Source organism: Zeus faber, assembly GCF_960531495.2.
Source record: "Zeus faber genome assembly, chromosome: 21".
NCBI lineage: Eukaryota > Metazoa > Chordata > Actinopteri > Zeiformes > Zeidae > Zeus > Zeus faber.
Genome location: NC_137208.1, coordinates 3,165,620 through 3,187,841, shown reverse-complemented (window position 1 = coordinate 3,187,841; position 22,222 = coordinate 3,165,620). Strand labels below are relative to the sequence as shown.

At 48.9% G+C, this 22,222-nt stretch overlaps 1 protein-coding gene across 1 annotated transcript in view; it reads right to left on the bottom strand.

The window, feature by feature from the left end:
- Nucleotides 1-1,097: 1,097 nt before the first annotated feature.
- The window catches only part of lrig3 (leucine-rich repeats and immunoglobulin-like domains 3), a 31,785-nt gene continuing 10,660 nt past the window's right edge, over nt 1,098-22,222 (bottom strand). The window contains exons 4-19 of the mRNA XM_080022423.1: nt 16,622-16,756; nt 15,585-15,728; nt 14,715-14,858; nt 14,167-14,310; nt 13,185-13,328; nt 10,332-10,412; nt 9,562-9,633; nt 7,830-7,901; nt 7,338-7,501; nt 5,378-5,737; nt 4,848-5,129; nt 3,892-4,395; nt 3,361-3,522; nt 2,814-2,954; nt 2,176-2,433; nt 1,098-1,939 (exon numbers count right to left, since the gene is read on the bottom strand). Coding sequence (XP_079878549.1) covers nt 1,650-1,939; nt 2,176-2,433; nt 2,814-2,954; nt 3,361-3,522; nt 3,892-4,395; nt 4,848-5,129; nt 5,378-5,737; nt 7,338-7,501; nt 7,830-7,901; nt 9,562-9,633; nt 10,332-10,412; nt 13,185-13,328; nt 14,167-14,310; nt 14,715-14,858; nt 15,585-15,728; nt 16,622-16,756 — 3,097 coding nt within the window. The 3' untranslated portion in view covers nt 1,098-1,649. The remainder of the gene's footprint in view (nt 1,940-2,175; nt 2,434-2,813; nt 2,955-3,360; nt 3,523-3,891; nt 4,396-4,847; nt 5,130-5,377; nt 5,738-7,337; nt 7,502-7,829; nt 7,902-9,561; nt 9,634-10,331; nt 10,413-13,184; nt 13,329-14,166; nt 14,311-14,714; nt 14,859-15,584; nt 15,729-16,621; nt 16,757-22,222) is intronic.

The window sequence follows — 22,222 nt, the reverse complement described above, 5'->3', positions numbered from 1 at the left end:
TATATATATATTTGTCCTCCATTTCATCTACATTGCAACTGGCTTCCAGGCTGCAAGTTTGAATACTGTGCGGGAAGGAGCAGCCTGGAAAAACAAACCAACCTGTGAAGGAGGCCAAAGGGGGTGGAGGAGGGAGGGGTTAGGGAGGGGGTGGAGGAGGGGGTGGAGGAGGGGGGGAGGGGATGAGTCATCGGGAGGAGGGCCTGGGGGGGGGGCATGGAGGGGCCCGGTCTCCGTTTCACAGGTTGGAAACAGGGTGAGAAATGAAGGAGGAGGAATTTGCATTGTGGTGTTAGTATTTATCCATCCACACTGTAGGCGATGATGAGCATGATACTCATTGGAGTGTGGACGGTGTCGTTCATGGAAATGCACGTTCTCCATTTACTGAATGTCATTGTTTTGGTTGTCTTTTATTATATTTTCAATACAATATTATATCAAAAGTTATGTTATATATTTTCTTTTAAGTTGACGATTTATCTTTTATATCAACAAATTGTTGTAATACAGTTTTTAGCTTAAATTGCAAATATAGTTGACGTTGCATTGTCAATATTATATATACAGAATACTGTTTATACAGTATATATATACTTTTTTGTATTGTTTTTCCATCCATACAGTTTGGCAGGATTATTATTTTTATTTTTATTTTTTTAGCAAACCTTTTTTACATCTTCATTTATTATATGTATTTTCCTCACTGTTTGTTTCTGGCTTTGCTTTGGCAATGCAAACAAACATGTGTTTACATGTTGAATCCATCTCCAGTCCCTGAATTGAACTGGAAGAGAGGGAGAGAGCGATGAACAGAGGGAACCAGGGAATGAGAGTCGGCACAGCTTCCCATTCATAAACAAATGGGGATTAAGTTGGATTATTGCAATAAAGTCAGTGGAGCGATGGCAACAGCACCACCACACCAGCAATACTAAGACGTTTGTACCGTTCTGCTGGGAAACACTCCTTATATGGACGTCCGACTTCGGCCATAGACCTTGGAAATTTCTGAAACTTTCTGACACCTCAATCCCAGACTCCAAAAATGTCAAAGAAGGCCCAGTGAGGAGGGTGAAAGAGGCAGCGGGTTCCTGTGTATGTAGCAGCACATGTTCAGGTGTTTTTATTATGTTTGGGTTCGTGCAAAAACAAACATCCAACAACAACAAATAATTGCTTCATCGGGACAATGACAAGCTCAGGGCATAAGTAACTGAACATGGCCGACACCAAAAGAAAAAGGAAAACAAAAAGCAAGGTAAGCAAAAATAATGGCATCTGTTTTGTACACAATTAATTTACAAAATACGATAAACTTTGTATAAAAATTGGAAATATAAAAATCTATATTCTTTAATGCAAAGCCGCGTCCCGTGGGGATCAGTCCATGCTGTTGAAAGTTCTTTACATTCACTTTGTTTACATTTCATTTCCAGAGTCATTTACTCCAAGTCTCCGTCCACTGAGGTAGAATATATATATATATATATATATATATATATATATATATATATATATATATATATATATATATATATACACATATATATATATAAAAAGTCTCTATAAACGCTGTGTGTATATAGAGACTTCTTATTTCTTTCTTTACTTTGGTTCTTCTCCTCCTCCTCCGTTCACTCGTTCAGCTACGAGCTCGTCCTCCGCTGCAGAGAGAAAACCTCGCTCCTGTCGTTTCCGTCGAACGGCCGCTCGTAGACGCCGCGGCTCAGCTCCGTCACGGAGCCGGAGTCCCTGTGGGGGTCTGGGTCAGAGTCGGGGTCCAGGGCGGCGTAGGGGTTCTCGTGGAGCGTGAGGCCGGTGGGCGGCTGCTGCGGCTGGTGCTGCTGCTGCTGCTGCTGCTGCTGCTGGTGCTGGGGTCCGAAGCCGGGGCAACCGGAGTCCTGCCGCGGCTTCCACGGAGCCTTCCCAAAAGTTCCTGAAGAAGAGAGAAAAACAACATTAAAATGAGGGATCCCATTCTAAATATATATATATATATATATATATATATATACACGCACACACACACTGTATACCTCTCTATATGTTTCTATATCTTACTCTCTCTCTCTCTCTCTCTCTCTCTCTCTCTCTCTCTCTCTCTCTCTCTCTCTATATATATATATATATTCTATATGTCTCTCTCTTTATTATCATCCAATGGACTCGTACCCATGAAGGTGTTGGGGTCCTCTGCGCTGAGGCAGCGGTCTCCATGTTGGAACGGCGGACCGGGCGGCCTGAGGACGCCGGAGGACGGGTGGTGCTCCAGGTGGTGCTCCAGGTGGTGCTCCAGGTGGTGCTCCAGATGGTGGTGGTCCAGGGGGTCGGCCAGGGGCCCCCCACAGGGGAAGCACTCCCTCCTCCTGGAGCCGCCCAGGCTGCCGCCGTACGGGTCCACGAGGACGGGCCGCTGGTCCACCGCGCAGCCTGGAGGCCCACAAGGAAAGTCCCGTCGTTCAAGACGAAATGATTCAAGCGGGAACAGGAAAGGAATCCTGCAGCTTTAGGGTTTGCCAGCGCTCATTTGGAACGATTGGGACCATTTCACACATGACGATCAACTGAGCGACTAAACCAAACCAAGTAAGGATAAGATCAGATATGATGACTGATAATAATCGTGATATTAAATAAAACACCAATAATTAAATAAGTAAATAATACATACAAATAAAATAAATACATAAAAATACATTAAATAATCAATAAAATAGATGAAATACATTATGTAAATAAATATAAAAAAATAAATAATAACAATTAAAAAATGTTAATACTAAAAAAGAATAAAATCGTAATAATCCAACCTGTGAAGGCCTCGATTTGGTCGGCGGGGAAGACGTGATCCCTGCGGAGCAGCGAGCTGATTGGTCCCTGGTAGTGACAGAGCAGAGGATCGATGGACGCCTCCATGTCGGCCTCACTCCCTGTGTCCAGGTGATACAGACCTATGGATGGATGGATGGATGGATGGATGGATGGATGGATGGATGGATGAATAGAAGTGTCACAGAAACTCACATCAATATATACTGTGTGGAATAAAATGGCAAAATGCAATAAAATTGGACATGAACAATTGACCACAAAAATAAACCTGAAAATAAAGAATGAACAATAAAAAATGTGCAGCACACAGAGTTAAGTCCAAGATAAAATAATATATCCATAAATACATTTTATTTATAAAAACATATTTATAAAGGTAAATAAATCAATTAATTAATAAAAACAAACCTAAAAATGAACCGCAAAAGATCACCCTAAAAAATAAACAACAAACGAGAAAAGATTGCAGATATACAATCACCTAAAAATCAAACAGACGATGGCAAAGCGGGCGGGGTGCCGTACCGTTGATGTCTTTGTGCTGCAGGTAGAATCCGCTGATGGAGGACGCCGCCATGTAGTGGTGCCCGCTGCCGCTGTCCGACGGCATGTAGGCGTCCCCGCGCTCCGCCAGTGTCCCCTGGGAGGACAGGTAGCTGGGGATGTCCGCTGGGAGGTTGGTCTCATCTGGGGGCGGAGGGCACCAACGACACCCGTTGAAGCAAAATATCGCACTTCCAACGACACTTTTACATTTTTGGGGTAGAAAGGGTTAGAACTCGTTTCATGAACCAGGATTCATGACGCCTTCGCATTCGAGGCGAGGCTGAGTATCCATCAATACGTTTCTTATCCCATGAATTGAAACAGTACAAGTAGGTTCCAGTATCTGACGCTGAATGTCCAACGACTGACTTTGTCACCGACGTTGAGGAGAGACTACCTCGGCATCGGACTTTGCTCATCAAATGCTGCAGAATATTGCGATGCACCGATAACGAAACCGGAAAAGAACCAAACCTGCCCCTCCTCAAAGCTGAGGCCCCGCCCCCTCACCCGTGTTGGTGACGCTGCAGTCCTCGTTGCGTCGCCGGGTGTGGTAGATGATGACCACCCACACCAGCGAGGTGCCCACCACGCAGCACACCACGGCGATGATGACGATGCCCACGGTGGTCCAGCCATCCTCGCCGTCCAGGCCCTGTCCGCCCGCGGCCACGCCCGCCCCGCCCGCGCCGGAGCCAACGCCCGCGCCGCCCTGCTGGCCGGACTCGCAGTTGGGGTTGGGCAGCACGGCCAGGCGCACGTTGCCGCGCTCCGTGCCCAGCGCGTTGGACATCTCGCAGGTGTAGCGGCCGGCGTCGGCCTCCGCCGCGTCCACGATGATGAGCAGCTGGTTGGCGGCGGCGAAGAAGTGGCGCTCCGTCACCACTAGGGGGCTGTCGTCCTTGGTCCAGTTGAGCCGAGGCGGCGGGCTGCCCCCCGCGATGCACTGCAGCACGGCCGTCTCGCCCTTGGCCACGGTGCGGTCCATCAGCGGCCGCAGGAAGGAGGGCGTTTCTGGAAGAGGAAGGACAGCGTCAAAGGGACACTGGTGGAGAAGTCCATCTTTCCCACATTCAGACCAGAAGGTCCGTATCGACTTCATCTCTAAGTGTCCAGAACTGAGGTAGCGACGGGTGGAATGCTGAGTGATTTAGCTCAATGTAGGTTTAGCTCAACGCAGGGTTAGCTCAATGCAGGGTTAGCTTAACGCAGGGTTAGCTCAATGCAGGGTTAGCTTAACGCAGGGTTAGCTCAACGCAGGGTTAGCTCAACGCAGGGCTAGCTCAACGCAAGGTTAGCTTAACGCAGGGTTAGCTCAACGCAGGGCTAGCTTAATGCAGGGTTAGCTCAACGGAGGGGATCAACTGGCCGAGCTGCTCTTGCTAAATTGGGGATTTTCCAAAAAACCTGGAATATTCCTTGATTTATTTAATCCAGACCACCAAGGTGAACCCCCAGATTCCTACCCAAAACCGTTAGCGTAGCATTAGCCGAGATGGCGCCGGCGGTGTTCTGGGCCGTGCAGCTGTAGACGCCGATGTCCTCCGTCTTGACGTCCACGATGAAGAAGACGTCGTCCTCGGGCATGACGTGCATGCGCCGCTCGCGGGCGGCGGGGAAGTCCGTCCCGCCGTCCTTCTGCCAGGCGATCTGCGGGGACGGGTGCCCGCCGGCGGCGCACTCCAGCCGGGCCGTGGCACCCGCCCGGATGCTCAGGTCCATGGGCGTCTTGGTGAAGGACGGCAACACTGGGTTTGGAAACAGTTTGGAAAAACATTTGCTGCTTAATTTTTCTAGTGGGTAAAATGGCGGTAAAATTTAAAAAGGGTCAATTTAAGGATGCATGGCTGCTTTCGAACATGTTTTGTATGTCTCCGGTGGCAACTTCCAGAATAACCTTAAACCCCGCTCACGCCAACACATGTGACGGGAGGAGGGGCCTAAGTAAAAATTCTAAATACGGGTTGAAGACATTGATTTTGAATGGCCGTCTTACTGTTGACTGTGAGCTTGGCCTTGGTGGAGTAAGACGACCCAAAGTGGTTGGAGATGACGCACTGGTAGCGCCCCTCGCCGGAGAACTCCACGTGCCGGAGCCGCAGGGTGGTGGTGTACTCCGTCACTTCCGTCTCGGGGCCCCCGGCCCCCGCCGCCCCGGGCCCCCCGGTCCCCTGGGCGCGCACGTGCGCCTGGTTGTGGACCTCGGCATCGTCCAGCGCCTCGTTGTCCTTCTTCCAGGAGAAGGTCATGGGGGAGTCGCTGGAGCTGGCGGCCGAGCACACGAAGGAGACGTTGGTTCCTCTGACGGCCGACTGCGTCTCCGGCTGCACCGTGATCTGAGGCTTTGGGAAGTCGTCTGGATCAGGGAAAACAAAAAAATTGATTTTAATACCATTATTACAGAGCTTGAACCGTATTCTCCCCTGTCAACCCTATGTGGGCCACTGTCAACCATATTCGGGATACTGCCAACCCTTTTAGGGCCACTGTCAGCCGCATTTGGCCAACTGACAACCCTATATGAGCCACTGTCAACCGTATTCGGGCAACTGTCAACCCTTTTTGGGCCACCGTCACCCGCATTTGGCAAACTGTCAATCATATTCTGGCCACTGTCAACCGTATTCTGGCAACTGTCAAACCGTATTTGGGACACTGTCAACCATCTCAACCAGGATAATTCCAGTTGCCAACAACAAAGGCTGTCCAGTTGTCTCCTAAGTGTGTCTTACAGAAACTATGTGGGAACTTGGGTCGGTCTGGAACAGGAAGTGTCAGGTTCAGTTTTTAAAGGTTTTATAGCATCACTGTAAGGAACAAGAGCTGGAATCGTTTTGACTAAAACAAATATTTGGATGAACAAAATCAGACAAAATGTTTACGTTGAAATGACGACCTCGTAGACTGTACTGTATAATGGCTTGAAAAAATGGAATTTAAGGCGATTTAATGACTTTTCAGTAAAAGTCACCTTCATGTTGTCCTTGAACCCCTGTTTTCTTTGTAGGTTTTTTAAACACGCAGTAGAAACATTACTCATCTTCCAATCCCTAAACTCGCCACCGCTGTTTGATTTGGATTTTCCAGACCCCCCCCCCCCCCACCCACCACCACCCCACCCCCATCCACCCAACAGACAAACACTCTGATCCTGCCTGAACACATGCAACACATTTTAATCTCTGTTGTCATCATCCGGTTTTGACATTTAATCTAACAGGGCAGACGCTGGTTGATTGAAGTCCAAAGTTTCTGAATAGAATAAATAATGAATAAATAAAATAACATCTGACAAAACATTTATGTTGAAATAAAGGGCTGGTTAAGTCCTATTTAGATGGAGGGATTAAAATGGAATTAGTGTATAGTATAATATATATACTATATAATATAATATAGAATATGTATAATAATATATAATATATGAAAATGACAAATATATATATATATATATAATCATTATTATCTTATATATATAATTATACAATATTTTAAATACTAAATATATTTGTCAAAATGCAACAATAAACCTACAAAATAAACAACATAGTACTGTACATATACTGTATGTAAACAGGTTAAAAACAATGGTTATAACAATATAATATTTAAAAATATATATCATTAAGACAATTTTTAAGGCTCCATTGTAAAAATTGTATGGATTTAAGACTTTTTCAGGACCTGTAGACTCCTTACATTACGAGCAAAAGCAAGAACTGCCAAAGTTAAACAATATAAAATAAAAATAAAAAAACATTTTAAAAAAAGCTGGAAGTTTCCATGCCGACACCCCCCCCACACACACACACACACACACACTGTGGCCTCATTGAGGTGTCCAAGATTTCGGGATTTTGGGGAAAAATACCCAACAATCTGGCGGTTAAGAAATGGAAACCTGTCTGGGATAAAGAAATCGTGTGTGTGTGTGTGTGTGTGTGTGTGTGGCTCACCGCACACGAACTGGTCGGGGCCAACGACGAACACGCTCCGGGCCTTGAGCACATGGGGGTGGGCGCAGCTGGCGGTGACGTAGGGCTGGAAGGCGTGGTCCGCCACCCAGGCAGGGAGCCACTTGACCTGGCAGTCGCACAGCAGGCTGGACGTGTTCAGGTGCCTGTGCAGACGCGACGGGGGATTTGAAGCTTTTCTTTCACGCTTCTCGTGCACATAAATATTGCTGGACGGTGTTATTATACCGCCTTTTATATAGTTTGGCTATTTTATACATATTTATTTATTTGGCAAATTGGGCAATTTCCTTTTATTTGGCTAAATTTGTACATTTGCCAATTTATACTATTTCTTTAGATACTTTTGTATATTTGGCTTTTTTCCAGGTTGTTGAGATTGTTCATGCTATTATACTAAGTATTGAAATATATTACATTACACAGAAGCAAAGCAGCAAACAGACGGATAAATGAAGTGATCGTCCCACTCACAGCTCCTGCAGTTTCTTCATCTGGGAGAAGGCGTTGGCCTGGATGGACATGATGGCGTTGTTGCTCAGATCTCTGAGGAGGAGGAGGAGGAGGAGGAGGAGGAAGGTTGAACAAGGTTACGCGTCACTGACAGGAAGCACAGGGCCACGCCCACGCGGGAGGAGAGTCATCCCTTCACATGCACAGATGAAGGCAGAGTGAGGTAGAGGTAGGTGGAGCGGATGACAACTGGAGGAGCAGTGGCGGAGGTCATTCGTGGTCGTTCCATCCTCATTGTAGCCACATCAAAAAAATAGTCGAATAATCCAAATAGGGACAAAAAACAAACAAACCAAAACAACAAAACTTTTTCTCGTCAAGCGTCAGGTTTTCAAGATGGAGGACGAGGCAGAAAGAACAAGAAAACCATGAACCTCCCAGACACTGCCTGACTGGAATGAAAAGCAGCTGTTGTGTTCCGCTGACTACCACCAACACACACACACACACACACACCACACACACACACACACACACACACACACACACCACACACACACACACACACACACACACACACACACCACACACACACACACACACACACACACACACACACACACACCACACACACACCACACACACACACACACACACACCACACACACACCACACACACACACACACACACACCACACACACACACACACACACACACACACACCACACACACACACCACACACACACCACACACACACACACACACACCACACACACACACCACACACACACTCACGCACACGCACACGCACACGCACACACACACACACACACACACACACCACACACACACACACACACACACCACACACACACACACCACACACACACACCACACACACACACACCACACACACACACACCACACACACACACCACACACACACACACACACAGAGCCAGGTTCTCTCATTTTTCACGCAGAGTCCTCTGCAGTGATCCATACATTGTGGTGAGGTAGAGTTTGAGTAGAGTAGAAGGAGAGTAGAGGGGGTTAGGGTAGAGCGGATGGAGGTGGAGTAGCGGTTGAGTAGACAGAGGTAGAATACAGTCGCGGTAGATTAGTGGTAGAGGCAGTGTAGAGGGTGATAGAGTAGAGTAGAACTAGAGTAGTGGTGGAGTAGAGGTGGAGTAGAACTAGAGTAGTGGTGGAGCAGAGGTGGAGTAGAACTAGATTCAAGAGGTTTATTCGTCACATACATAAACATACTTTCATACATATATGCAGTGAAATGTCAAGTGTGATGGAGTTGAGTCCAGTTTCACTCCATCTCAACTCCACCACTACTCTAGTTCTATCTACGTAGAACTAGAGTAGTGGTTGAGTAGAACTAGAGTAGTGATGGGGTAGAGGTAGAGTAGAACTAGAGTAGTGATGGAGTAGAGGCGGAGTAGAACTTGAGTAGTGTTGGAGCAGAGGCGGAGTAGAACTAGAGTAGTGATGGAGCAGAGGCTGAGTAGAACTAGAGTAGTGTTGGAGTAGAGGCAGAGTAGAACTTGAGTAGCGATGGAGCAGAGGCGGAGTAGAACTAGAGTAGTGTTGGAGTAGAGGTGGAGTACAGTGCACTCTGGCACAAACAGTCATTTGTGATGTTTTGTTCTCGGCGGTTTCGGGGAGAAGAGCGTTCGCAGACGAGCCGCTCGTTTCAACACGCTCCGGTCGGCGGAGCAGCGACGGGGGATCAGACTCACAGGTGCTCCAGCGTGTCCAGGCCGGAGAAGGACTTCTTAGTGACCGAGCGGATCTGGTTGCCCTGCAGGAACCTGGGGAAGGAAGGGGAACAGGAGCCGCTCAGTTTGAACCGCTTCTCCGCCGAACGCTGTTCGACCGCGAGGAACCGGAAGCGTCCCAACGGTTATTAATGGCCACGGGGTTACCACTTAAAATGAAAACGGATCGCTCTGGTGTTTTGCTTCAATTTTTTCATCGAAACCTTATTTTTCCGGTCATTGGGAGTCAACGATGGGGCAACCGCACCGTCGCCGTGGTCGCGGTGCCCCCGTCGTTCCATGTTTCGCAGCCTGTCTCTCTCGACACTGGACCGACTGAAAGGGACTCACTCGGGCCGACTCCCAGAGAAGGGAAGTTCGGGTTTGGGTTAAAAAAAAAAAAGACCTGAATTCTAAGCCCAACGCTGCAGCTTTTCATGTGGTTTAAATAAAGAGCTGCATGAAGGTGTTCCTGCCAGGTGACGCCGGTCCAACATTTTTGTCAACCTCACTCGAAGTTTTCTGAACCCATACGGCCATCTTGAATCAGCCTGGTGCGCTCGCCCCTCAGTCTGAAACAGGACGTTTACGCGGCGGTGAAGGTGTACGATGCCGCGCATTACATCAGCACACACAGCGCACATCTCTAGAGCACTTCCTACGCCGAGACGTTATTCAACTCATTGTTTAATGAACCGACCGAGCGGTTATTCGTTCGCTCATTTCGCCGCCAAGTCAAGAGGGGAACGTACAGTTTTCGGAGCTTGTCCAGCGCGGAGAAGGGTCCGTTCATGTCCTCGATGGTCCAGGAGATTTGGTTGTTGTGCAGGTCCCTTTTTTTCATTCCAGAGAAACAAAGGACAGGACAAAGACAGACAAAGACGGCAGAATTGTCAAACTCCACACTCCACACTCCACACTCCACACTCCACACTCCACACTCCACACTCTGGGCCGGACGTCGACAGCAGCAGCTGCTGTCCATAAAAACAGAAAAGCAGATGACGGCCGCTGTGTGTGAGCGGGGGAAGGGGCGTTTGGAGGCTCCTTCTGCGACGTCGTGGCACAAAAGCTTTGATGAGCCGCTACTGCCGCTGCTGCCGCTGCTGCCGCTGCCGCCGCCGCCGCCGCAGGAACCCCACCGCGCACAACTTCCTCCGCCCGTCAAAACACCAACCCCCCCCGCCCGCCCACCCCCACCCCTCCGTGCCTGATCAAAAGGTCGGAATTCAGAATCTGACCTTGGAAACGAGACGGAGCAACCGCCACAACCCTTTTTTAAATGATTATGTTTTTGTTACTATCCATTTGATCAATGACACCACAGAACGATGGCGAAATTAAAGGAAAACTCTGGTGGGGTTTTTTTGGGGGGGGGTCTCAACCCGATTCATCTGCATCAGAATCTTTATAATGGAATCAATGGGGCAATCGCGACCACCTTCTTCGGGTAACTGTGATTGCCCCAGTAGCAAAGTGACAACTTATGATTATAACTATTATTATTTGTAATTATTATTGTTTTATTATTATTATTTATTATTAATAATTATTATGTATATCATTAATAATATTTTTATTTGTATTATTATTTTAATAATAATGGATAATAATAATAAAAATTATTATTATTATTATTATTATTATTATTATTATTATTTTAATTTTTATTATTATTGATCAATTTCATGAATCATATCATAGATCTCCCTGTGGGGAAAAGTGACAATGAAGAACTATTTTTGGGGATGATTGTTTTTTTTTGATGAATCAAAGTTCCGTCGCACGACTGGATCCAAGCAGCGCGCTGTGCTTCTTCTTCTCTGCTTCTTCTTCTCTGCTTCTTCTTCTCTGCTTCTTCTTCTCTGCTTCTTCTTCTCTGCTTCTTCTTCTCTGCTTCTTCTTCTCTGCTTCTTCTTCCATCAAGTCCTTCCCCCACGGCAGCGCCGTCGCTCCCAAACAGCTTGTTTCCTCCCCGGCACGGCTGGTTATGACTGATTAGGGTGGAGGTATGGGGTGTATGGGAGCGGGGGGAAGTTGGTTGGTCTTGGGTCAGTTGAAGCCCCATCCCCATCCACCCCCATCCACCCCATCCACCTCGCAGCACCACCTGCCCTCTGGTGACCTCACCGCCAGGCGTCCTCACATTTGGTTCCATTTAAGAAGACCCCGCCCCCCCCCCCCCCCCCGGAAAAAAAAGCCAGGAGGGAAGTGTTATGGAGCCTATTTGTGGGAACGAGGGAGGGTGGTGGAAGGACCGTTGGAGGGAGCTGGAGGGGTGGAGGTTTTTTTTTTTTTTTTTTTTATGTGCGGGGAGAGACCACAACATGTTAAATCTCTCTGGCATACCAAAGACAAGTCCAAGGCGGAGTACTCTCACCCAGGCGGAAGATTGATGGGGCGGGGTTATAGGGGGTGGCGGGGGTGGTGGAGCTGGGGCTTGCTGGGTTCTGGTGGTGGTGGTGGTGGGGGTACTGAACAGGAACCCGCATTTGACGGAGCCAACAGGTTTATTTTAGGATTCCTCCACGGGGCTGGGGTTTGTTCGTTACTACAGCTCCTTTCATCCCATTCGTTCAAAGTGGGACCAACGTCCTCGACGGCTCCACCCATCATGCATCTTGTTCTGTCCCCTCCCTCCGAAGAAGGAAGTGATGGGATGCGGCGCAATGCATCATGGGATATTCACGGCAGCATCGAGCCCAGGGCTTGCACACGACCATATTTCACCTTTTCTTCCATACTAACTGAGCATACGTGCTGAACACTAAACAGGATGCTAGTGTGGGCCCCCAGGAGCCCCCAGTTCAACTGTCCCTCAGCCAATCGGTTATTCTGATCCTCGTGATGTCATCGAGAAAACAACAATCGGATTTTTCGATTAGGAAACCACGGCCACTAGTGATAGTGAGCGCGATTAAGTGCTTGCGAGGCCTAGTGAGCACTACTGAGTCCTACTGAACAATAGTGAGTGCTAGTGGGCACTGGTGAGCTCTTGTGAGCACAACTGAGCCCTACTAAATAACTACCGAGTGCTAGCGGAAACTAGAGCGCACTAGTGAGCTCTAGTGAGCACTTATGAGCTCTAGAGAGCACAACTGAGCCTTCCTAAATACTAGTGAACTAGTGAGCTCTAGTGAGCACTAGTGAGCTCTAGTGAGCACAACTGAGCACTACTAAATACTACTGTGGTCAGTGCTATCGGGCACTAGTGAGCTCTTGTGAGCCCTAGTGAGCACAACTGAGCCCTACTAAATACTAGTGAACAAGTGAGCTCTAATAAGCCCTAGTGAGCTCTTGTGACCCCTCGTGAGCTCGAGCGAGCCCTAGTGAGCACAACTGAGCCCTACTAAATACTACTGTGCTGAGTGCTCGGGCACTAGTGAGCTCTAGTGAGCACTAGTGAGCTCTAGTGAGCTCTAGTGAGCTCTAGTGAGCTCTAGTGAGCACTAGTGCCAGTGGGCTAAGCTGAAGGTCAGCTCATCACTATTAACTCGGGGGAGCCCTCCCTGTCCGCTCTGGGGACGACTGAGAACAGTGATGATAAAACATCATTTGTGAGTTTGTGAGAAGCGTCGTGGTGACGTAGTCCGGGCCCCACTCACAGCGTGTGCAGCTGGGTCAGTCCCCTGAAGGCCCCGTCCGCGATGAAGCTGACCCGGTTGTCCCCGAGGTGCAGCTCGTCCAGGAGGCTCAGGCCCACGAAGCTGGACTCCTCCAGGCGGGACAGCTGATTGGACGACAGGTCCCTGGTGGGCGGAGACACGGAGGAGATGAGTTCAATCCTATCTAGTACCCGTTTCCTGTCATTTTTTTAGGTTATTCTATTTTTGTTGTTCATTTTTAGTTTTGTTTTGTTCTTTTTTTATATTTCATTGTGATACAATATATTGTTTTTTATATTCTAGTTAATTTTTAGTTTAATTTAAATGTTATTGTAACTTTTCAGCTAATTATGTTTCTTTGTAGGTTAATTGCATATTGTCTCTTTTCCATCTCTCCACCTCTATCCATTCATCCATCCATCCATCCATCCACCTCCCCACCCATCTAAATCTCCATCACCCAATCCATCCATCCATCCATCCCTCTTTCCACCCCTCCATCCCTCTATCTATCTGTAAATCTTTCCATCCATCTCTCTCTCATACCATCGCTGTCTCTCTATCTATCCATCCACCCATCTAACTGGTGGCACTGATGCTGGTCATGGATGAAAGGAAAGGCTATTGTGAGAGAGAGAGAGAGAGAGAGAGGGAGAGAGAGAGAGAGAGATGTGTGAGGAGTTCATAATATGACATGGACAGAGGGGAGGAGAGGAGAATAGGAAGAGGAGGGGAGCAGGATTAGAGGAAGAGAAGAGGAGAAGAGGTATTGATGGAAGAAAGAAGGATGGATTGACAGAAGGACAGAGGGATAGAGGGATGGAGGATAGAAGGACTGGCAGTAAGTACTCCCAGGCGTCTGTTTGGGTGGAACGATGGTGGAAAGATAAAAGAAAGGATTGATGGATAGAATGATAGAGCGATGGAGGGATGGAGCGATAGAGGGATGGAGCGATGGAGGGATGGAGGATGGAGGACTCACAAGGTGCTGAGGCTCTGGCAGAACTCCCAGGCGTCAGGGCGGATGCGGCTCAGGTTGTTGTGTCCGAGCTGCAGCTGCTGCAGGGTGAGCAGGCCGTACAGCCAGCCCTTGCTCACCTCCACCAGGGCGTTGTGCTCCAGCTGCCTGCAGGGGGCGCACGCACGCACCCACCCACCCACACACCCACACACACGCACACACACACACACACACACACACACACACACACACACACACACACAAATTAAATATCCACATTCTATTATTGTCTATCTGTGCAATTAATGATTTGGGATTTGTTTATCTATTTTTTTTCTATTTCATAGACATTTTTATATTGAATGTATTTTCTTATGTTTTTATTTATTTTCATTTCTATATTCTCACACAGTTACCATCGACGTGTGCAATTCATATGAACAGTGAATCGCAGCCGAGATGAGGCCTCCAAGAAACTGGAGTCAATTCGGTTCAAAAAAATGAAACTGCGTTTATCTCACACACACACACATACGCACACGCACACACACACACACACACACACTTACAGGACTTCCATGTTGCTGAGGCCCCACAGCGCTCCGTCCATCAGGCGGCTGATGCCGTTCCGCTGCATCTTCAGGGATCGCAGCGCGTGGAGGCCGTGGAAGGTCAGACCCTCCACCCGACGCACTCTGTTCCTGCTCAGGTCCCTGTGAAAAACACACGCCCGGGTTTAGAGCCGCCCGGCAACCCGGCAACTACCCCCAGAGCTACTATATCAAACGGCAAAGCACACAGCAATGTCTGCGTTTAGACCCACCCTGCAACTCGGCAACTACCCCAAAGCTACTAAATCAACTTGTAAAGCACACGGCTGTGTCTGGGTTTCGAGCCACCCAGCAACCGGGAAACTACTCCCAAAAATACTAAATCAAACTGTCGAGCACACAGCCATGTTTGTGTTTAGATCCACCCTGCAACTAGGCAACTACCCCCAAAACTGCTAAATCAAACTGTACAGCACACAGCCATGTCTGGGCTTAGAGTCATCCAGCAACTCGGCAACTACCCCCAAAACTACTAAATTGAACTGTAAAGCACACAGCAGTCTGGGTTTACAGTCACCCGGCAACCCAGCAACTACCCCCAAAACAACTAAATCAAACTAAAGCATACAGCTATGTCTGGGCTCAGGGCCACCCAGCAACCCGGCAACTACCCCCACAACTACTAAATCAAACTGTAGAACACACAACCGTGTCTGGGTAAGAGCGACTGGGAAGCTCGGCAAGTCCAATTAAAGTTCTGCGTACAGTTCCGAGCTGACCAATAGGAAAGGAGCTGTCGCCGTGGTGACGTTTGAAGGGGCGGTCCCTCGGGAGAGTCGCAAACAGAGCTAGCTAACACCCGAGCCGCTGGCCGGAGGCGGAGCTTACAGGTGCTGCAGGTGGGGCAGCTGGAAGTTCTTGGCGGGGATGGAGCTCAGGCGGTTGCGGTGGAGCCTGAGGACCTGGAGGGAGCGAGACAGGTTGACGAAGCAGCCTGTCTCCATCACCGAGATCCGGTTGTTGTTCAGATACCTGGACGAGAGAGAGGGGGGGGGGGGTCATTGCATAGGACAATCAACTCCAAAGTAGAATGACGACTGCCAAACGAGGATCAGATGAGTTTATCTCCTGTTTCCATCTGTCTGTCTGTCTGTCTGTCTGTCTGTCTATCCATCCATCTATCTATTTATCTATCTTGAGAAAAGAACAGCAGCATTAATGGGCTTGCTGAGAACCTAAAGTCCATCGTACGAGGCTGCAGCAGCTGCTTTGGCCTCAGGTGATGTGAATCCATCAGGTATTGGAACTGACGGCAAATGAGTCGTTCATCTGAGGACGTTGGCTTTGAACAGGATGGTGACATTTAGGTTTCAAGACGTTTAAGGTTGAGGACACATTAGCTCCATTCCCTTTTCAGCCGCATGGGCTTTGGTTCATCTAAATTTCAATGCCTTGGATATTATCCAATGGGGCATTTGGTGACATTTCCAAAATGTCATGATTTGCTATCTGCGATCACACTTTTACCCTTGCATCAGAGAAAAATCTAAAATATGAATATGTCGACTGTGGCGTGGTAAAACAAAAATGAATATCTGTGAAACGTAAAAAAATAATGTATAATGTGATCTCTTTTATGGTCTTTCAGTCATTAGGATAAAATTAATAAATTGTCATATTTTGATTTTCTACTCCAATTTTATCGTCTGTGGTGTAGAAGATAAAATATACGATTTATTTATTTTTTCATTATTTAAAAAATGTAGCCTTGTCCTCCTGAAGCGTCCCCAATGACCATATGCGTAAACTCCATGTTTAAGTTGGATTGTCTGGGATTGTCTGGTTCAATACAGTTTAAACATAGGAGGAGTCAAGGTATCGCTATTTACAACGATATCTCTTTGGCGATCGCCGTTCAAACTCACAGGTTCTTCAGGGCCATCGGGGGGAAGGAGTCGGCCTTTATGTCCGGGATGTTGTTGTTGCTGAGGTCCAGCGTCTCCAGCGCGTGCAGGGGCTGCAGCTGCTCCGCCGAAATCCCGGCCAACCTGTTGTTTGCTCTGAAAACACAGACCGGAAATGGTGCGTGTTTAGCCAGCGCCGGACGGCGGCACGGCCTCCCCAGACACACAAACAGCCAAGTCCGCCAATTAGCCCGCGGCATTAAAAAAAGAGAAAATCACAAAATATCACGAACGCGTCAACGTGTTCTTGCGTTACGCCCAAAAGACGCCCACCACGGGTGGCGGTGGGGTGGGGGCGAGTACATTACATTACGTCTGGCAGCTGGAGGGTTAGCGGTTCGACCCCCGGCTGCTGTTGACTAATTTGCAGAGGTGTCCCTAACCGAGACACCTGACCCCTAGGATTTCCAGACCGGCTGGTTGTCGGCCCGCATGGCCGTCGCTGTGCCAACCTGAGGCGTGCGACATGTAAAGCGCCCGGCGGCGGCAACAAAAGTGCTTCATAAAAACTGTCCATTCACTGTTTACATGACATCGTTGATTAGACGCTTTTGTCCAAGGCAACTTACAACTGAAGCATGCACCGATTGGAGGCCATGCAAAGGCTCATCGGGAGCAGTTCAGGGGTTAAGTGTCTTGCTCACGGGCACTTCAGCACGCGACCCGGAGGATCGAACCGACGGGTCTTCTGGCTCACTAGACGACCCGCTCCACCTCCTGAGCCGCCGGCCCCTGGGTTATGCCGCCTGCTCACCATCGTCAACGCCAGCGCTATTCTCACGACAGGCCCCGACAACCGTCGAGGTTTACTGAGGTGTTATTTTGTTTACAAGGCAATTACGAACAAGGTATTTAAAAAAGAATAACCTGCCAATTAGCCGGCTGATGAATGCCACCCCCTCCCCCCAACCCCCCAGTGAAAGCATGCCTCAGCAGAGGACAGCAATTTCCTGGGCCGCACGCCTCCTAAATTGCAGTGCAGGGACTGCTTGGTTATAAACAGTGTCGGTACAGGGCCCTCATTGTGTATGAGCCTCAGCGCTAGAGAGAGAGAGAGAGAGAGAGAGGGAGAGAGGGGGAGAACGAGGGTGGGTGTCAGGAATTCCCTCCAATACCCCAGACTACAGGCCTCGTTTTCAGTATTCATTGCAGTGCTTACCAACCCAACCCCCCCCCCCCAAAAAAAATCCCTTACTACCTTCCTCTACCGCTCTGCCGGCACTTTAGGAGCCAGGAAAGAGCTGCAAACTGCAGATTCACTTCTGCAGTTTGTCTCGGTGGAGTTTTTCCACTTTTGAAACGCGCGACTTGATCCACGCAGAGGAGCTGACGTGACGCTCAATACGTGGCCGTGCCCGGCGCACCGACCCAACGGCCAAGCCGACGCCCACCGCCTCAAAGGCAGACCTTCTGAAGTGTGTCTAAGTGTGAGAGGAGAATAAGCGGTTTGTCATCACAAATCAAAAGGGGGAAAGCGGGACGTCAACATGTTTGCAGGTTCCATTGGGGGTAAAACAGCTCAGCCTGAACGGCATGTCCATCATTTTCGTCTTCCAGAAATTTGAACAGCAAGCGGCCACAAATTCATTCGGACTCCTTAAAGTTGAGCATGTGTGGTTTTATGCCCTACAGGTGCTGTACGTTAATCTTCAGTCTTCCTCACTTGTTTTTGCACCAATTACTTATTCTGGAAGATCCATCTATCCATTCATCCATCTATCCATCTCAAAGTCTTCTCTCGGAAGATCTGACTGGACTCATCATGAAAATAGGAATATAGGACTTCTTGGCAATGAACGGCGTTGGTCGGGATTCAACCGGAGGTCCTCCAAGAGTGCGAAGAGCCGAGTTTACTGCAAGAGGGGAGCCTTCCTCCACACATCTCAACTCGCCTCGGGTTTGCAGATGTGGTCTTGGGTGGAGAACCGGGGGGTTTATGAATGCCAAAAAAGCCTTTAGGAATGACGCTTTTGGAAAAGTGCTTACGATTTTTTCCTGGGCAAAGAACAAACTCGGTCGGTTTTCCCTCCGTGCATCCAGCCTCATTGTCTGAACCAATACCGGGATATCCCCGAGCGACACGTCCTCCATGTCTTTCAGAAGAGCGAGTTCGCGTCGGGGCACCTCGGGCATCCTCATTGACATCGCATTTGGAACTGAACTTGGTCCCAGAACAGACGCCGTCAAGCTGATCAGAAGTGCAGAGAAGAACAGATGTGAAGAACCAGCTCCAAACCTCTTCTACCATCCTGCCATTCCAGGCTTAGCTCAACCTGAGAATAACACCCCTTTCCCACCGCAACAAATACCCGGTAACACCCGCTAACATCAAGCATTGGGCCCCAGTTGGAAATTAAAAACCCGGGTCTCAGACCTGGGTCAAATGACCCAACAAAACCTGGGTTTTAATCGGCTCCACCTCCCATCGGCTCTGATGTGAACAGGACACCCAGGTCGACAAGCTAATTTCGGGCCCTTGACCTGCGCAGTGCGACGCACGTTGAAGTTCCGGAGCTGATTCTGGCGCATAAATAGACAAGAATATCCATGTATCATTCCATCTTCCATATCTATCCCATTTAGAATCCAAAATCAAAATCAGAAGTTATTGACTTTTTCCCGGACGGGAGACCGTGAAATGGTTTGAGTGTGGGGACCACAGCGCGGGGAGCACAGCGGAGAAGCCCGCGGCCCCCCGCCGGTCCCTGCTCCTTACTCCCCAGCGGCTGCATGGAGTGTCCGTGCTGCCGGTGCTCCAGGCTGCTTCTGCTGGAGTGTTGGGTCGTTTATGAACGATCTGATTCTTCTAAACGGCTCAAAATACTTTTTTTCCCCACATTTTACAGTTTAATGCCGTTGTTTGTTTAAGTTGCTGTCTCCTCTACTGTTCTGTTCCCAGTCACACTGGAACCGTGAACAACAGAAAAAAACGGCATTTCCTCTCGGCGCCGGGGTTTAAAAAAAAAAAACAACCTGGGGCAACCCGCTAATTTTGGTGTGAAAACGGTATAACAAGGGCCTCTGGGATGGATGAAGGACCCGGAGACCTGAAGAAGCCTTCCAGGGTATGGCCTCGGTCTCTCTCTCTCTCTCTTTCTCCGTGAACCGTGGCAAGGCATCGATTCAAGCTGGGCCCCACGCAATGAAAACGTGCGCCAAAAGCCCCTTTTCTCCAAAACCGCCGCAGACGAAACGCAGCCCGTGGCGTACAATGGACCCGGCTCCTTTGTTGACGGGGATTCGCACCGCGGCCTCGGCGGCCCCAGACAAAGGGCCGGCGTACCACCTGGCTCTCGGTTTTCATGTTCCTCCCGACCGCTCGCTGAGGGGAGGAGGGCTGGGTGTGATGATGGAACCCCCGACCCCCGACCCCGCCCCCCTGGCGTGGAGAGAACCCGTCTTTCCCGTTTCCCTGCGAGCGGGGAAGGCCGGGGCCCGAACCTAAGGGGCCCGCATCTTCATCCACTGCATACATAATACACCGATTTCCAGTATAAGTTCACAGAACTGTATGTAAAGCATCGTGGAAGTAGTGAAACATCTCTCTGCTGCTGTGTGTCGTGAAAGTGTTTCAAATTCCGTCCGAATCAAAATGATCTTGTGTCGCAAGATCAAAATTGCACGGCAGCACTTATTCAGCCCCAGCCAGGATAGGACAGAAAGTGCCAAAATTAGTCGGCCATGTGAATAATTTGACATGAAATCTATCTATCTGTCTGTCTATCAGTCCGTCCGTCCGTCTGTCCGTCTATCTATCTATCTGTCTGACAGCTGACGCACTGAAAACAGCCAAGCTTCACTAATACTTTCCAAAAAAAAAAAAAAGTGTTGGAAACACCAAATGCACCAACCCGGTCATAAAGTGTCAGATCCATCAAGTCTCATTTTTAAAAAGAGCATGTGCGTGACCTTGCAGTGGGAACATACGAAGCAAACTGTACGAAGACCACACACGGCTTCGACCTCCTTGAGCTGCAGTCTGCGGTCACAGACCATCTGGGAAAATACGGAAAAAAAAAAAAAAAAAAACCCAAAAAACTCAAATTCACCAGAGAAGTAAGAGCGAGCGGAACACCAGCGGCTACAGGTGCAGATAACCCCAAATGAGAGGTTCTCCGGAACATCCACTGAAGCTCAGGACCAAAGGAAACCCTGGGACGTTTTCTAACGCGACCGGTTTCGGTCCGACACGACGACAGGAAGTGACATCAGTCAAGTTTTTTTTTATTGGAACCCGGGCTTAAAGGTGCAGTGTGCACAAGCACTATCTTTTCCCGACATATTACGGGACGCGAAACCCAGACGCAGTTAATCCGACGGCCACTAGGGGCTGCGGGGATCCGGCCATCGGATGCGATCACGGCTTCGGTGTGAAGCCGGCTAAAGTCCTGGTCATAAACCGCTCAGAACCAACGTCAGCCTGGCGAGAGTAGAGTCAGCTGCAGGGGAAAAAAAAGAAAACATCCAAAATAGCCCAAAGACCTAGGGCGAAGACAAAGGTATCCCAAGTATTTGTTGAAATATGTAGTTGTTAAAATACAGATAGGAACCATATGCCGAGGGCCGTCGATGCCAGGCGAGCTGGAGCCAGATGTGGACCGACGTTTCAAGGCACTTGGTGAAATCAAAGTCTCGTCTTTATTTGACGTCGAAGGTTTTGTTGAGTCTGGAGTCAAACGAACGAGGGAAAAAAACCTGCATCACAACTGAGCCCGGACGCAGCTTTAGGCACACGCTCCGGGCGCCGGCCCTCCCGCCTCATCCGTAGGCTTATTGTCAGGTTCTATCCCCTCGGCGTGCTCCTGACATGGCTGGGTGCAGGTCCACCTTGATGTCACGTCTGTTTTATTGCAAACATATCGACCAAGGTTGTTTCTAATCGTACTTAATCCTTTAAGTTATTAAGCTTCTAAACTAAACTAAACCCAGGGAGAAAAACCCTCCGTTTCGCCACCTTAAAGGAGTGGTTTTTTTAAAGCCTACTTTTCACCCTCGTACTCTCACTTTTTCAGGTTTTTTTCTTGTTTCATTTTGTGTTTTAGGTGGCGGGGTCTACCCCCCCCCTCCTCCTCTCCTCCACTTTCCAGCGGAACATTATTCCAGAATGTCTCTCCCTCCTCCACTTCGCCCGGGCTGGAAGGGGGAGAACGGGGGACGGGAGGGTATCGAATAGCACTTATTCAAACAGGCCGTCAGACTTAGCGGCAGCTCGCTGCGGCTCCTTTGACCTCGCAGCGCCCAGTGAAAACAAACTGCAGCTGCTAGTAATTGAGTCGTGATCATTTTAATTAATTGAACAATTTCCCAGGAATTTATGGACGGGGGTTAACCCCTGCACCGCCAAACCTCCTTTCTCACACCCCAACCCCCACCCTGAGCGGGAGGCCGGGGTTTCGGGCGGGGGTCGGTCGTCGACCAAGCGGTTGGTCAGTCGGTCTGTTGGTCCGTCAGTTTGCTGGTTGGTTCGTTTATTGGGGGTTGTGGGTCATTTGGTTGGAGGGTTAGTTGGTTAGGTTAGTTGTTTGGTTAGTTGGTTGTTTGGTTAGTTGTTTGGTTGGTTGT